Source organism: Zonotrichia leucophrys, chromosome 5, assembly GCF_028769735.1.
Source record: "Zonotrichia leucophrys gambelii isolate GWCS_2022_RI chromosome 5, RI_Zleu_2.0, whole genome shotgun sequence".
NCBI lineage: Eukaryota > Metazoa > Chordata > Aves > Passeriformes > Passerellidae > Zonotrichia > Zonotrichia leucophrys.
The window spans coordinates 33047502-33065158 of NC_088175.1; the positions used below are offsets into that span (position 1 = coordinate 33047502).

At 48.2% G+C, this 17657-nt stretch overlaps 1 protein-coding gene across 3 annotated transcripts in view; it reads left to right on the plus strand.

Annotated features, from left to right (window-relative positions):
- The window catches only part of LOC135448268 (transmembrane protein 263-like), a 200596-nt gene extending 184261 nt beyond the window's left edge, over positions 1–16335 (plus strand). For all 3 annotated transcript variants that reach the window (XM_064714074.1, XM_064714076.1, XM_064714073.1), the window contains exon 3: positions 11486–16335. In XM_064714074.1, the coding sequence (XP_064570144.1) occupies positions 11486–11772 (287 nt within the window). In that variant the 3' untranslated portion in view covers positions 11773–16335. The remainder of the gene's footprint in view (positions 1–11485) is intronic.
- The last annotated feature ends 1322 nt before the right edge of the window (positions 16336–17657 follow it).

Genomic DNA, 17657 nt, shown 5'->3' on the forward strand with positions numbered 1-17657 from the left:
TCTGGGTTGCCTGCTTGGCTCACAGAGAGGAGCCTCCTGTGGTGCTGGAGGTACCAAGGGTGTGCAGTGCCCCTCTTCCTCTGGAGCACCAGGCAGGGCTGGCTGGTTCTCTGGCACTGGCAAGCTTGCCCACCCACCTGCCCCTCCCAGCTGCTCTCTGGGGCCAGAGGCTTCCAGCCCCTCCAGCACTTCCTTCTTCTTGCTGGTGGCATCATTCAGGTGCAGGTCAGGAGGTGGTTTCCACTTGTATTCCTGACAGGAGAGCAGGGGATTTGCAGAGGTTGCCTGGCTCCCTCCAGCCAACACCTGCTGAGCTCTGCTTGTGCACAGCAGGCATGAAATGCTAAGTGGGGGCTCCTAGGCCATTTAGGCTCTGTGCTGTTGGAAAATTAAGATTCTTCTGCCTGGAATCCCTCAATACAGAGTTAGTTTTGGTAGGGAAAAGCTTTAGAAAAGCACCAAGAGCTAGGAGGGTATTTAAATTGAGAAGTTTTTTGTCTGTAGTTTGTAAAATAAAACTCAGTTTCTGACTACTAAGCCCATTAAGAAGCCCTGCTGGGAACGCAATATACACAGGAGTTCTCCAAGCCAAGACAAGGTGGTTGTTTCAGGGGAAAGCTTGTTGGGACTGGAAGAGAGCTTGATGGGATTTCTGATGTGCCATCAGCCTCTGATTAGATTCATGTCACTCCAGTCACTCCCTATATGCATCTGATTGGAAACAAAGGGAGGAAAATAAAGGTGCAAACGAGTTTCTGCAATGATTGCACTAGCCAAGCTAGAGTGTGGCATGGTGGGATCTGGAGTTTCAAAAGTTTTATTCTGTCAAGAAGGAGGGTAGCATGTGCATGCATGGGGACCACAAGCTGAGCTGGAAATCCTTATGTGAAATCTGGGAAGAGCGTGACACATAGATCCTGCAGCTCTGCAGTGTGGTACTTGAAAACATCCTTGGATGCTCCCTCATTTTTAAAGGAATCAATTGTTCTGCACTGTTGCTCCCCTGTGTGTACAGAACTGCAGAAGAAAATTTAGGGGAATCAGTAGAGGAAGGTAATGTTGCTCTTAATTTCCCAATAGTAGAAGCATGACAGCATTGCCAGGCTGGGCTGCATCACAGAATCAAGACAGTAAATGTCTTAACTTGAAGGCCTGAAAGGCTGCTGTAGGTGTGCTGCTGATTTTTTTTTTTTCACATAGCCCTGTTCTGACAGCCAAGTTGGCTTTGCTTCACAGCAGGTAGATACCAGAGAGGGAGTAGTGATCCAGAGGGGTCTGGGATTCTCCAGCCTTTCAGCCTTCTGCAGCACATCACTATCCCAGTCAGGCATATGGGAAGATTTTCTGCAATTGTTAAAGAAAAGGAGAGCAGAAGTATTAGTAATGTTTTTGAAACCGATCATACATTAAATCCCTGCTGGGAACTGGTTTAATCAGACTGAAGGGACATCTTTGAGGGGACTGGGAAGGGAAGGTCTTGCTGAAATGGGTAGAAGATTGTTTGATATTCCCCCTCCTCCTGCAACAGAGATGCACTGCAGAAACTCTTCAGGAGAACTAAAATCAGAATAAGAGAGGGAATTGGGCTCTCTCACTTAATACACTGTGATTCTACTACTTTATGGTCAACTGGTCTTCTCCAGGCAGTGACAGGAGATATCTCAAGCTAGAGTCAAGACTGGCTCAGGAGAAAGCCAAGAGGCATAGGGGCTCCTCCCTTTCAGACAAAGTACAGCCTGTTTATCAGGCCCTCCCATGAGAGTGCAGGGACTGATTTGTGGCAGCAAACAGGAGTCTCTCTTATTCCAGATATTCCTCCAACTGTATGAAGCACTAATCTTCAAGGGAGGCCTAGATATCCTAGCATTTCTGAGAGCCAAACTGGACCCTGGCTCCATGGCAGTCCTGCCACAGTATCAAATGAGTCCAATTTACCTGCAGCACTAGGGAGAGCCCTTCAGTGACCGCCCAAAAGCCAGGTGTGCACAGCATCCCTGCTGTGCTGTGTTGAAATCTGCCCTGGAAAGAGAAAGGACATGAATATGGAGGGAGGCAAAGGGAACTGTCACACCGTGTTCCTAAGCAGCAGCTCTTTGTCTGTGCAGTGCAGAAGGCGAGGTTTGATGTCTCTTTGGGCAGTGTTAGTGCTAGCTCTAATTTATGCATTCCAGGCTGAGATTTCCAGGTGATGGGCTCACTGAGGAAACAGGTAGCACCAGCTGGCTCTCTCTGAAGTGACAGGGTGAGGGGACACTGAGAGGTTTGGGTGCAGAGCTGGGGGATGATTTTTGCACTGGAATAGATCTAATAGTCTGAGACATGGATGAGTCCCCGTCCTTCTCTGTTCAGCCTGGCTGTGGGGGAGGGATGCTCTGCTTGTTTGCTCCCAGAGGCACCATACCTGCCCACTCATGACTGCAGTGCTCTCCCCTTGTCAGCTGAGATGTGAAACTGAATTTTTGAGACTAGGCCATCAAATACCTTCCTCTAGCAGAATAATAAAGTCTATCCTGCCTATTCCTGGCATACTTGAGCATGAGCAGGCAAGCATATCTGTACCTCCCCAGTAAATCCCCCACTCAGCTGCTTCTGTAGGATGCAGTTTTTAGCTTAGCTGCCTTGTTATCCTTTGGATAGACAGAAAGATCCCTGGGTAGCCTCTGGGGTGAATGGGTCATTCCTTTAAGTCAAAGGTTACTTAAAATTTGTGCCTTTGCTTTTTGAGCTGCCATTCATTCTTTCTTCAATTCCTCCATGTGCCTTGGAGAGGACTAGGGAACACATAATCAGAATAAATGCAGGATTTCTGAATATTTCACTGGTGCCATCCATCCTGCTGAAAAGCATCAGCATCCATTGCTCAACTGCTCCAGGAGTTGAAAGAGGAAATGTCTTGACCTGGATCCTTCCCTACTACCAAGGCAGGATATGTTCCCAACTTTACTAGGAATATTTTTTGATAAATGCTTAGATATCTCTGCTGTATAATGCTTAAGTTGCAATCATGTGTTTCCAGAGATTAAACCTTTGATAATATAGTGGCAGAATACACAACATATTCACGGCAGTTTGTGAAAAAATAGAGGAAACTTTTGATGTCTGATCTTGGCAGCCTAGAGCACCTTCCTGTTAGTTAGTCTCACTCCTGTGCTTCTCCCCAAACTGCTGTTGGGACCTAACTTCATGTGCTTTTTTGATAAATTGTGAGTTAGCAATACTGTCATGGGAAGGAGTTTTAGCCTCACTGGACAGAGGAGGCTCAATAGAGCTGCCTTTGTTTAAAATCCACTGGGTAGCACTGGAGCATGGAAGAAAAGTTATTTCTTACATAAGCTTGGATTATGTTATTTGCTCTCCATTGTTTGTAAGGGCCTCATAGCACCGTGAAAATTACCTTTATTTCTCTATGGATTTCGTCCTTTTTCATTTTACAAATATTGATTTTTTTTTTCTCCTGTGTCTTTATCAGAGCTGAATTAACAAGACTGTTTAACAAGATTCTCTGATTCATTTGTGGTCTTTTTGTGTCAGGTACTATCACAAGCAGCTGAAAGCAGCTCAGTGAAGAATGTGCAACCACTGCTACAGAATTGACAGAGGAGGTGATGTGCCCTGACAAGAGCTGAGCTAGCATGGGTCAAAGAGCAAGCTTAAAAAGATGGTCTCTTCATCCTGGGTGCAAATGCTAGGAAGGGTTATTTGTAAGGAATAAATTTTTCTGTTGGAAAGCTCTCCTCCTCAAACCTTTAAAGCTTGAGGCCACTGAAAATCTTTGAGTCTGCTGGATTACTCCTGTTCCACCCACAGATTCCCAAGTGGGCTCAAAGACTCCATATTCGTGGCAAGAGGTGATTCCTGTCCTTGTGGTCCAAAATCTCAGTGTAGCAGTGATGAGGCTCCAAAAAGAAAAGGAGCCGTTGGTGAAGCTTTATGTGCTCTTTCTTGCCAAGCTTTTAAGCAAGGCACTTAACTGCTCCAAGTGCTTGTAGGTGGAGCAAAAAGTGGAAATTGAAGACAGGCAGGAACATAAAGTTCAAACAAGTCAAGTCTGCTGGCCGCTTTTGATGCTTTTAACACAAGTTCAGGAAAGGTAGAGCCCAGCTGATAGCTCTCCCTTGCTGTTCATACTTGCCATAATGCACCAGTGCATTTTCTAGCCCAGGGCCCAGAGGGTGGTGAGGGTAGGGAGGAAGCAGTCACCATGCTCAGTTCTTTGCGGCCAGCTGTAATCTCTCGCCTTTCAAGATCATCTTTCCACTGTCAGCAGCCTTGAGACATCTTGTAGGCTCTTTAGTGACCTGTCTGGCCAGCAGCAAAAGCCCATTTTTGTATCTATTCCACATGGAGAGAGACACTGCAATGGAAATGGAAGGGGAAATGTCCAGATTTCTTTCTTCCTGAAGGGCCAACACCACTGGTAGTTTTGCTCTAGTTTTCTCCTGTGGGCTCATCTTTCTTACAACCATACACCATAGTAAGAGATGATATTTACATCAAATGACACAAGAGTCTTAAACCAGCTGCCTATAGAAAGGGTAAATCCTCATCCTTAAGCCCTTGTGAGCTGCATCAGAAGGATGGCAAGCTTTGGAGAACTTTGTCCTGGTGTGTGTTTGTTTCTCTCTGAGATGAGAGGCTAAGTATGTCAATGGGAGCTGGGAGGTTGTTTCTAAGTACCACAAGGCCAACCAGTTAGTGTTCATTATTTTCCCCTCTGCAAAGGGTGGACTTCTTCCTTTCCCAGCTTGCTGGGCTTCGAAGAGCTGGGATTAACTCCTGCCTGCCAGCACATTCCACTGCAGGTCATGCAGGATCCCCAGCATGTTGTCTGGGCAGTCACACCATCCATGGCTGAAACAAGCCAGGAACCTGGAGAGGAAGCAGAGACATAGCTGTCAGCAGTAATGCTGAGAACAGAGCTGGGTCTCCAGGCCCCTGCCTCATCCATGTCCTTTCTAGTAGATGATACTACCTGTCTGACAGCTCACTTGTGTTTTTCTGGAGCACATAGACCATTACCTCTGGACCATGGGACATCCTGTCTTCAGCTTCATTAGAGACCATCTCTATGCACCAGAGTAGCTGAAGTCTTGCAAGAATCAGTGGCTGTTCCTGACAAAATGTTATACCTATATAAAAGAGATATTTCTGGATCAAAAAACCCAGTCACCCCCTGTAAACAAATGGCAAAACAAAGGAACAACTATTTTTCAAGAAACAGAGACCTTTATCAGAGGAGATCCTGGCTCTGGTACTTGAAAGCACTTAAGAAGTGAGAGGATAAGTTTATGCTTCTCCTCCAGTTAGTATCTCTTATTGCAAAGTGAAACAGTTTAAAAAAAAGTGCAAATTGCTGCTGCTTGGGCCATTGTGTGTGTGTGTTTGTGTACGTGTGGCTGGCAGTGTCCTTGCGCTGACTCAAGCCTGGTCAAGTCCCTTGACCATGGGTTATTACCTGCTCTTTGGCCAATCTCCCTGAATTCTTTCTTCAGTGAAAGTTTGAAGTTGCCGTGTTTTTACAAAGAGTTTCTGTTTTGGTGACACGAAGCTTCCCAACAAAGAGAGTCAGGAAGCTCCCAACCAACTAAGCCTCACACAAAGTCAGAACTTTGGCTGCTTCTCACCCAGGGCTCAGCTGAGGAAAACAAGCCACTCCATATCACTGTTCATTTACCCTCCTGAACCCTGTCTCTCTGTGCTTCAAGGTAGATGCTTCAGCAGTTAATACTGCTCCTGGGGCATGTGCAAGGAACAATTAAAGCTCATTGTGCCAGTGAAGAGCCCTGGGGTGAGCTGGGCTGCGGAGACAGCTGCCCCATTTTGCTGTGTGCAGCAGCTTCCTGAACCGTCCTGTTGCAGAGACGAGTAGTCTTGCTGATTGCAGAGTTAAAGTTTAAAACTCCAGGGCTAAACTCCATGTGGCATTTCTAGGCTTTTTGCTGGTGGCAGCCATCATGGTAGCATTTGGTGCCTGGGCAGAGCAGGGCTGGGCAGAGCCCAGCTGCTGAGCCTGCAAAGCCTTTTCCAACAGCTGCAGTATGGGACTGATGGCAGGAGAGAAGCCGGAGTGTTTGAAGAGCAAACGCTTTGTAGCACTCCCTTTAACATTTTGCCTGTGACACTGCAGGATCTCTATCTTTGATCCAAAAATGACAAAAAGGACATGAACAGCAGTTCCTTCCTCTCAGACGTAAATGCTTGTTACAGATGTGACCTGCAAGATTCAGCTAAGCTTTCTCCTGCAGCAGACAAGGCTTGGAAGAAGGTGGTGTTGGTCATTCTCTGGAGAAGGGTCCTGCTAGGTGATGGACAGTGAGATTTCATTTGTGCCCAGCATCAGAGTGGTCTCTGCCTGCTTCAGCTGCTTGTGCCAGCCAAGGAGTGCATCACCCAAAGGAATGTCTCAGCTGCAGGATAAACTTGTGTAGCCCCACAATAGCAGGCTGGTGTGCATGGGGATGGGGCAAGTTTTCTTCTCATCTTTGTGATTTGTCTGGAAATTGGAAACCTGTCCAGAGATAAACTGGAAGTTGTCATTGGTGTCTTCACTGAGAATGGGAACAGGAATCATATCAGTGCCAGTCATGACGATACAAGTACAATTTCCTTGTTTAAAGCACTGCACTAACTGTACCTAATTAACCTTCATGACAGCACAGCAATACAAGGAAATAGGGATCATTAACTTCAGTTTTGCTTTACAGAAAGGGAAGAGAAACATTGGTGCCAGTCCCAAGCATTTCAAATTGAGGTAGGCTTGAAAAAGTCACAAGGTTAAAAATAACAATAATCCACTTGGGGTTCTCAGAGCATTAAGAGTGCACTTGAATCAAACTTCCAGTTTTTTCTTCAAGAAACATCAGGACTGGAAACTTCTCTCCCATATATGCTTGTTTGTGACTCAACAACCAAGGCTTTCAGAAAATCACACATTTTCAGTCACAGTGGGGCAGAGGCAATAAAGGTCAGAATGACTTCCTCAGTGTTGCTTAAAAAAGAGCTAGGAAAAGATGGAACTGAACTGTGTGAGTAGTTGACCCTCCACCCCCTGCTTGTTCCTCCAGACCAAACATTTTTCTAGGTGAGGGAACCTGCCTAAATCAACCAGTGGCCACTTAGTAGCTGTCAGAGGAGTAATTCAGGTTTGAACTAGTGACCTCACCCCTTCCTCCCACATCTGCTGAGGGACAGACTGATGACATTGACTGTTTTTAGTAGGCCTCTGAGCAGCCTGGCTGCTTTGTCTGGGGCCCAGCAGGAATGGAAAGATGCAAAACTAGTGCTGCTCTCTGACACTGCTTTCCTAGCTTGGGGCTGTTTTTATAAGTCAGTAGGAAAGAGCAACTTGCACAAGTCCTTAAAGTAAAGAGTTCACCCTGCCTGTCATATCACCTGCTGGCAGGGGCTGAGGGCAAGAGTAGTGCCTGTGCAGTTTGTCCTGGGCACCAGCACAGGCTCACATTTTGTCTCTCCAAATGCCTGCAGCACAAAGCCCTGAAAAATGTCATGGCAGCACAGAAAGTTACATCAGTTATTAACAATCTCACTTCTGGCCATAGATCCATAGATGCTGTTAGGATCAGGTGAGAAGATCTGCCCCGGTGGGCAGGACCGCTGCTCGGGAAGAGAAGCCAGCGGGGAGTGCAGGTGGTGGTGGCCAAGGAGGAGAGTGTGGGGAGGCACCTCTGTTGTGTGGGGTGCCAGCCCCAGCCCAGGACACAGCACTGATACAGGAGAGCCTTTTAATCAACTCTTTTCTCCTACTTATTCTTCTGTTCTAAGCTGCCATGGGGTGAAGTGAAGCTGAATGGACCTGTGAAAAGGCCAGGTCATTGATGGAGGAAAAAGGGCTCTGCAGATTGTGAAGAGCTTTCATGAGCAGCATGGGCTGCAGCTGGCTCCAGGGAACACAAGTGTTCCCCTGCTTAGGCAGTGTGTCTGTCTCTCTGATTATTTTGTGTATTTCATCTCTGCTGTCTGTCTTGCTCTTAATCTGGACTCCTCTGTGCCAACAAAATGCTTAGCTCGCTCCATTGTCTGAGAGACTAATTTGCACTGTAAATCTGATGCTTATCTTACATGACAGCTTACTGTGGGGTTTATTGCAATCCTGAAGACAAACTAACCAGGGATGGCTTGAAAGCTTTCAGCGCATCATCTGGAATATAGAACAAATATGACCCATTTCAGCTTGCCACCAGGTTAGGATGTGGTCCCTTGTGGTTGGGGTCACCAGAGATTTATCTTCTTCTGTTCAAATCTATTCAAACCTGAGCATCTTTGGGTTTTGGTTTGGTTTTTTGTATATTTGGTTGATAGGCTTGGGATTTTTTTGGTGAGGTACACCTTGTGCTTTGTATTGGAGCTGTTAGAATGTTTCTGCAGCAGCCTCTCACCCTCCCAGGGCCAGATCTTCCATCCCTTCTGCCTGAGGAGTTCTGAAGACAGTGAGAGTGGCTGCAGACCAGGTGCAGGCAGTGTGCAAGCACTGGTGCTCCAGTGCGCTGCAGCTTTGTTGTCTCTGCCAAGCTTAAGCAGAAAGAACCTTTGTCCTTGCCTTGTCTTCATTAGTGTTTCCTGACACTTTGTCCAGTATATTCTACTCTCTGCTGGCAGAGTAATGGCCTCCCTCAGTCTTGTCTGCAGTTGCCACCTTCTCTCTGGTTCGCAGCTGTCCACCTGCAGGCATTCACATTCCCTGTAAGAGATTCTTACACTAGTGTAGTTCAGATAGCTGGGCAGCTCCAGAGGCATAAATCTTCCTACAGATAGGTTCCAGGTAGCCTAAGATGCAGTTTTACTGGGGAAGAGCCAGAAGGATTATTGCTACTTTGATATAGGTCTTGGTTCTGCAGCTGAGCATGCCAGTAGGTGCTTAATGCCCAAAGCTTCTGCATTGCAGTCCTCTGGGACACAAAGGATCCGTTTCCTCACATGGGGAGCAGGAATACAAGACCTGCCATCCTTGAAGAATAGTGGTTGTTTGGAGGACCACTCTGGCTTTTACCTAGTCCTGCTTTACATTTGCATGGATTTCTGGACCCCTCAGTTCTTCCTGCCCTTGGACTGCAGACAAAACACAGAAAATGGCTGTACTGGATAAGCACTGTGGAGCAGTTGAGGATTTAGCAGCTAAAGTGGACATGGTGCCAATGGGTCTCAGCAACATTGAGGGAGAGGAGAAAAAGAAAACCTCTTGAGAAACTGTTGAGGAATAGGTATACTGGGTAGAACTGTACACTGGAAACTCTGTACTGGCCCTTCAGTCCATGTTATCAGATAGATGTGCAATTTAAGGCTTATTCCAAGTCATCCGAGCTAGTGAGCATCAGACTCCCTGCCCAAGGGAGACCTCTGTTCAGACTGGGAGAAGCTATGGGGAAAATGTATGAATATAAGAAAACTCCAAACTCTGCAGAATTTTAGCGGAATCCAGGACAAAAATACCTAGGGAAGGATCATCTCACCACCTGATTCTGGTTTAGGGTTAGGGTTGAGAGAGTCAAAGAGCCTACAGCTCCAGGAACACTGCAGCTTGAAAAAGCTGGCACCACTGCCATGGTGATGGCAGCAGGGCCCCAACATTGCTACTCCCACATTCTTCTGATGTGGAGACCCTTGGTGTTATATTAGGGTTCCTCTTAGGCTAATGGGGAATATTTCAGCTCCTTCTGCTGGGCTGTGATAAGCAGGATCTGGATGCTTTCACAAAAAATTGGAGCCTGATATCACTTTATACAAATACAGCAAAACTGCAGTGATTGAACAGGCAGCAATATCCTTCTGTAGTTCTCTCCACCTAACAGGATGCTCCAATGAATAAAGCCATGGGAGCTTCCATCCTTCAGGAAAAGATCTAACAAAACTGTTGGATAACCAAATACGTGCCAGCATCATTCTCAAGTAACTGCTATTTAGCTTTTTACAGACCTAACTCATATTCTGCATTTTTTTGCTGATGCTCACTTTGTGAATCATTGAGGAGGGGAAAAACAGAGCCTATAAACTTTTAGGTTTTCTGCTCCTCTGACACAATTTGTTGTCCATCTAAAAATTATTCCTACTTAGCACCATCTGCAGTTGCAGAAGCACAAACATTCACCACTTTGCTGTTTCTGTAATGGAGCTGGAAATACAATATTCATTACCCCAGTTGAAGCTATTTTCTTACACTGCAAGGTCAGAGGCATTATTTCATGCTGGAGAATTAGAAAGATTAACAGGTTGGGTGGACTGGCCACCAGTTCACATTCTGAACTGAATCAGCATCCCAGAATGGAAACTTCAATGGATTTGTTATCACCTGCCCACCACCTCTACTTTTGTGGGTGTTGTCACTTGTGTTCAAACACAGAACAAGCTACAGCTGAATAATAAAAGCAGAAAATGAATTCTCATAGTTGGACCTGCAAACCTTCCACACCAGCTCCCCGTGGATTTCAGGGTGAACCCACTTCTTTTTTTTCCTGCCAGGATTGCTTTATTGTGTTTTTCAGTTATTAGTAACTCATCTCATGCACAGAACTGGCAGGGAAACAGAAGTCAGACTATCCAAAATACCTTGGCCCACGAACAGAGCTGCTCTTGCTTTGCTGCCTGCACACCACTTTGTTAGCTGATGCAGAGGGAGAGGGTTGTGTGCAGGCCAGCAGGAGAGTTGTCAGGTTTGAATCCCGTGAGAAGCAGTTCAGAGGCAGCCCTTTCCCAAGAAGTGGTTGAGCTGTGAACATTATATCTGCAGTGTTGTGGGCAGGTGTGATGGCAGCTTGGGTGGGTATATCATGCTGGCCTTGATCCAGCTGGCACAGGTAAACCAGCAGTGACACAGTGTAGTAACTTAAGCACTGTCTTAACACTATTAAATACATAGCTGGGATCTCTGGAGGGCTTGTACAACCCGAGGTGACGTTTCTGTCACTGTATCTTTACTGCAGTTTGCTATCTCTGCTCACTCAATTACAGCTCTCGCAGATAAGTCTGTGCTGTGCCTCCATTCCACATCTGACATGAGCCCAGACCTGCTTCCAAACAGATGCTTCTGAGGACCTGCAGGCCACACAAACATCAGCTGTTGCTGTCTGTAGTTCATGCCTCCTGTGCTGGCATTAGTCTTTGTGATTTACTGGCATTAGCCAACACGCATGGGAGGGGAATTGTATCTCTTGTAAAGTGGGATTTGCTGTGCACTGCAGCACAAAGGCTTGCAAATTTGGGGCTGTAACTGACCTGCCTTTTTCCCTTCTCTGTCACACAGGCAATTCTGTTCCCACTCCTACCCTCTCGAAGTCCTTTCCTGCTATGCCATAGGCCTGGATTGCCTTGGTTTCTCCTTCAGGCACCAAGAGGTCTAGGGCTGCAAGGCAAGGCATTATGCACATGAAAGCATGTGCCATGTGCCAGGACAACCATCCTCAGCTGGAAAGGGTGCCCAGGGAGGTCTCCGGCACGACTACTTCTGACATTCCCTTTCTCTCTCTCCCCACAGATGCCAGCAAGGACCACCCACAGCAGCAGGCAGGAGTCATCTGGAGAGTGACAGGCGGCCTATTCAGTATCACCCGGGGAGCTGTGGGGGCCACACTGGGAGGAGTTGCCTGGGTGGGCAGCAAGAGTCTGGAGCTCACCAAAACAGCTGTGACCAGTGTCCCCGCTGCCGGCGTTGGACTGGTGAAGGGCAGCGTCTCAGCGGTGACCGGCGGCGTCGGAGCTGTGGGCAGCGCGGTCGCCAGCAAAGTCCCTTTCACTGCAAAGAAGAAGGACAAGGCTGACTAATCCCTGTCACGGGTCCCTTCCAAAAGATCAACCTGCCCATACTGTCCCCCTACCCAGCACCTCTTTGAGTTGGAACCAGCCGCTTCAGGGAGGCTCGAGCACCCAAGCAGACTCCGGCTGCAGCCTGCTCAGCACCGCCTGCCTAGCTCAGAGCTCACAGAGCCACTGTCAATGCCTTTCACTCCCATCACCTACTGGGAACCATCTTCACTCTGAGGACTTTAAAGGCGCAGTTGTCTCTGTCTTGTAGTTTCCTTCCTCCCTTCTTTTTTCTTGTAAGCATGGAGGGATGGGAAAAGGCATCAGGCTCCATCTGCCTGGAGATGAAGGGAGTAACAGGGGATGGGGGGGAACTATGCCTGGCTTGAAGTGTGGGTTGTGTAGTCAAATTCAACTTCAACTGGGAAGACAGCCTCTGAAACACCCCTTCCCTCTGGAAGGTGTGTTTGGGAGGTGTGCCTGGCAGAGAACTGCAGAAGTCCCATCGACGCAAAGGAGATATACTGTGAAGAGGGGGAAGCCTTCCTCCTGCCCTGCACCTCTTTTCTTTGCAGGGCCCATCCCCACAAGCTGCTCCCAGTCACTTACTCCCTGGCTGAATTGAACCCTTCAGAGAGGGAACCCTCAAGCTCAGCAGAGCAGCTCTGGGGTGGTGCCACACCACAGCATGATACATCCCAGACCATCAACTTCTGCACAGATTTTCTTGGTGAGAGGGAGGAATATGAAAGCTGCTGTATGTTCCCATTTGAGGAAGGAGCTGTCAGTGGCACTTGCCAGGCCTCTGTGATTTTGCAGTTCAGGCAGTGATGTTCCACAGAGAGACCAGGCCTTTTATTTGACCCTTGAAGTCCTTCCAGTATCCCATTCTGTAACAAGGGCATTTTGTCTCTTGGCCACACTCACACTCCACAGACGTCACTAGTAACCAGGAGCAAGTGTGTTCCCAAATGCCATCCAAATTCTGCTTCAGGGATGGTGGGGAAGCTGAGAGTCTTGCTCTCCCATGACTCAGCACCCTGGGAGTGGGGGCCTGGGTGTGAGTGGGCTACACCATGTTGGAAAACACTTCCCAAGGGGCTGAGCATGCTCCAACAGCAGTTAGCCTGCACAGGGCACCAGCAACTCCTCTTCTGCACGCTGCTCCTGCGGCCCCAGCCCGGCTCCTCTAAAGGACCATGTTGCACTAAATAGCCCACCCATAGTCGTGCCGCAGAAACCCAGACACCTGCATCCATCTGGGAGTCACAGCCATCCTCAGCCTGGCCCCTGAAGCTCAAGCGGCCATGTGGCATCGTACAGACACATACAAACACAAACATGCACTCACTCCCCCCAAGGTCCCCTGTAATTCTTGGGATGAAGAAAGCCCCAGGCTCCACCATTAACTCTTCAGCTCCTGGCTTTGGCAGGTGATTTGCCTAGGTCTGTAGGTGTTGGATGCATAGGCGAGGGAAGCAGTGCTTGTGCTGTATTTTATAAACATGCGTGTGTGTGAGCGTGCGTGTAAGTCCACAGACATGTCTTCAGCCAGGGAATCAAACCTGTGCCACTGCTGCAGAGGAGTTCACACAGTCATCTTTGGCACTTCCAGAGTATAGTTTTTATATAGGGTTCTGGTCAAAAGAAAAATCATGTTTTAGAGGATGTTTTGCCCTCTGTTGCCCAAGAGCATAGTTTATTGAAACCAAAGGAATGTGAAAAATCCCCTTTCTCCTGTCTATGCTGTTTGTTTTCTCTCAGCCCTATCTTTTGGACGTTGAAGCCAACTTTCTTGATCTTCATTTCCCCTTGGAGGTCGTTGCACTTCCTGACTGCTCTCTTGTGCTTAGGACTTAGACATCAGGGAATATTTAAGTACAACACACATACACCCCCGCCACCATTTTTGCTGAATGTTCTTGAGCTTGTGATGCAGTTTTCGTTCTGACCTTTATTAAATCCACATTTTGGGATGTATGTTGCTGTGTCCCCTTGATAATCATGCTGGTGTTAGTCACTCTCCATACCCTTTGCTAGGTAACCCCTGCTTTTTGCAGTGGTAAGAAGCTGCTGATCTCCAAGTTTGCTACTCTTGACAGTATGAGAAAGGTTTGACTTACATTTTAGTTTCTGAAACGGAAGCAGCATTTGGTAGGTGTGTGCATTTCCTCACTTTGTGTCCTTTGTTCTGGTGAAGGCCAAGTTGACCCTGACATGCCGGTTTTGTCTCTGAAGGCAGCGGCTTCACAGAAAGATCAGGCCTTGATGTGTGCCTGTACTTTGCTGGGATGCTCGTGGCAGTTGTCAAGGCCAGAAGAAGTCCTGTGTGTTCTCCCTTTGTCTCAAACGCCCTTAAAAGCTGGAGGACAGTTTGCACTGCATGGATCTCTGCTCACTGCTCTCCCTGAGCACAACTCATCTCTTATTCCAGATCACAGACTGCCTCTGAAGCGAGCTCTAGCCCCAAAGCTGAAAGCTGCTTGTGTGTAACTAGCTGTGTTGTCACCAGCCCTCTGAGAAAGATAGCTTCTGGCCATTGGGACAGAAGAGTCTTCTTCCTCAATGTCTCTCCAAGGTCTTGGATGGGAGAAGATAGAATGTAAGAACCTTCAGCAGCCAGCCCTGGGTGGCTGGTGGGAGGCTGATTGTGCTTTTGGCTAAATAGTGTCTCTTGCTGGGGGAGGCAGTACATCCTGCCCAAGCTGTTGTCTGCAGGGCCTTTGTGTACACAGCAGGCGTGGCAAATGGGATAAAGGTGATGTAAGGAAAGCCACTGGGGCCCTGAGGGTTTCCCATCTTTTTATTTCTTCTCTTCTGTGCATCCTTGCAGGAAATAGAGTAAAGCCTATCATTTGTCTGGAACTGCCATTTCCTTGCAGGATGGCCTGGAGAAGAAGAGATGAGCTGGAGAGGAGAACTCACAGCCTAAATCACTGTTCTTACAGCCCAGCTGAAAGGACAGCTCAGGGACCATGAATAGCAAGAGATCAAATTAGCAGGCAGGGGTAGAAGATTAAATCTACTCCTAAAACAAGGCCTCACACTGCTAAACAGGCATTCAGGAATAAGTGACTCTCCAGGACTCAAAGGCTTTAAGAAAGTCTGTGCTAGGCCTGCTCAGTTCACCATGGTGACCCAGTCCCAGCCTGCTTTTCTGGGCATTTACAGTGCCAGAGCAGAGGGAAAACAGGGTCAGTCTTCCCAGTCTAAAAGTAAAGATGCCTTCTGACAGCTTTGGTTGCAGGACAGTGGGATTTGGATTGGATGGGGAAGCTGTTGGCTCTTGTCAGATGCCCTCTCTTTCCTCCTCCCCCCACTACAGAGACTCCAGTCACCCAGGCCACCGGTGCAGCCCCTCTCTCACTGCACAGTCATGGTACAAAAACTGTGTTGTGCATAAATCCCATGGCTACTGGATGGGGTAGCTTGGCACAAAATAGGAGGGGGTGGCATCAGGGTAGAGGGAAGGGTTAAAGGGAGTTTATACATAGAAGATGAGGAGAGAGTGGTGTGACAAGAGGACTAGAGGAGTGGGGGAACAAGAAAACAAGGACCATGGCAAGAATTTGTTTCTTAGGACAGGCTTTGAATCAGAAGATGAGTGCAATGGGGTTTGTCCTAGGGAAGAGCACAGAAAGGGGAGTGAATCAATGTGGGTTTTGGTGTGTAGGGGTGGCACATGTCTGGCTTGTGCCCTGCTTCCATAGTAATGATGATTGCTAGCAGTTTCCATTTAGATAAATCAGTGGATGGTTGAAGCATCAGATCAGCTCCCTTCTTATCACCCACCCTTCCCAAATCTCCCTCAGGCTTTTGTCATGATCTCCCCATGATGGGGCTGGGTCTCCCCATGGTGGAGGTGGGATGTGGCCATGTTTGCAGCCCTGTGTCCCACCTTGCCTGGCTGTTCCCCGTGCCTGACAAACATGTCCTGGCTGAAAGGAGACCCACAGGTGCATCCTCTCCTCCCTTGTCCCTGACCTTAGTCTCATTATCCTTTACTTTTTTATCCCTCCCTTAGCTTTTGGTCTTGCCCTTCGTTAGAGCTCCCCAAAGCTTTTGGTGGGACCTTCATTAAACATCCACACTCTCAGTGTCTGGGAGGGCAGAGGGTGATTGCCCCTGCAGCTCCCCTGCCTGGGAGAGAAGTGCATGTCTTCCACCCCTCTCTGTCCCCTTGTGTTTTGTATGTGGAAAATCTTAACCCGCTTCTTTTTCTCTGGGTTCCCTTGTTGGCTCTTATCCCTGTGGGTGGGTCATTTCCGTGTCTCCATTGCAAAGTCATCCTTGTAAAAACAACAGCATGAGTGGGAATATGGAGATGGTTAGAGAGAGCCACAGAGCCAGGGCCCAGCTCTGCTCTGTAGGAGCTGAGGACGCCTTTGGCAACTCAAAACTGTGGCCACACGGTCCTGTGCACAGTGCTGGGCTCCAGAGAACACTTTTGTTCTTTATCATTTCATTGTCTGTAATTGGTTTCCTACTGAATTTGTTTGCTTGGTTTGTTTTGCAGTGTGTTTCTGGGAATATTCTGCATCTCTGTATTTTAATTACAGTAAAATTTGAGGATAAAAACCATGATTATGCTGGCTCTTGTTCCTAGTGGGGGGAAATGAGGAGAGGAAGCACAATTGAAGGAAGATGTTAGAGATTCCTTGGGAAATTAGATCTCTCCCCTAAGGGCTCTCGATGAGGCACCAAGCAAGGCAGAATCTCCATCCCTGCTTAAACTAGGACATAGCTTTCAAGTGTAGTTCAAAAGCCATTTTGCTGCAGGCGCCTTTCCTGATTGGAATGGTAAGAACAGTTTGGATAAGACTTCTAAACTCAATTTTTTGTGTTGGTTTAAAGACCAGTGCATAAGAGAGCTTTCAGGCTGGGGACAGCTGGCCTAGCCCTGAAAGTGGGATCTCAGCAGCTGAAGATGGGAAATTTTGCCTCTACAGCCGCTGTTCCTTCAGGCAGGTTTGCATAGCCACTTTTCCCAGCTGAGGAAGCAAATTCTGCTCACAGCAGCCTGCTCGTTGTGCAGGAGATGGGGGTTTGCCATCCCTCCCCAGGGCTGCAGCGAGCCCCCATGGGGCAGCCTGACCCTCTGCTGGCTGGCAGTGCTGGTGCTGGGGGGCACAGCCAGCAACTCCAGGCACCTCATCTGCTCCACGGGCACTTAACCCAGGGCAGAGCCACGCGGTGCTCCCTGGAAGGCACAGCTCTCAGGGAGGACTGCAGGCCAGTGGCCGGGCAGTGCTGGATCAGCCACAAGACAGGGTGTCCCTTTTACTGGGTTGAGGCCAGGAGCCAACAGCTCAGCATTTGTTAAGTGCTGACAAAAGGATTAATTTAGTAACTAATAACAGGGCAATCAAGCAATTTATTTGGTTGGCATTTTGCTGCCAGCTGCTTGGGAAGAGCAGCACACAGTGCTCCAATAAGGCTGTCTGCAGCCACCTCTGCCACCTGCCCCGTTCCTCTGTCCTCGCTTGCAGACTCAGCCAGGCAGTGTGGCTTGGGAGGCACCAAGCTGGTGGCAGGAGCAGGTTTGGCAATGACAGGTGCGTGAAGACATCTAGGGACATGGTCTCTTCCAGGGGCTCTCCTATGCCCAATGTGGGGCGGGAGATGAGGAAAGTGCCCATCCCACAGCAAGTGCACACTGTGCCCCCATTCCTCCTCCCAGAGCTGGAACCATCCATGTAGCCTTGCAGACAGCACAGATGAAATACAGATGCTGGAACCGTAAGCCCTGAGAAGCTCTCAGGTACTTCACAGCTTCTCACCTTTCCTGCAGCCCAGCTGGTTTGCCACATTAAGCCAAGTCGAAAAACACCACTAACAAGCTGCTCCTCCAGTGGTCTTTTAGGGGTGAAAGGGTGGTGCAAAATCACCTATAGTTACAGCTTTGT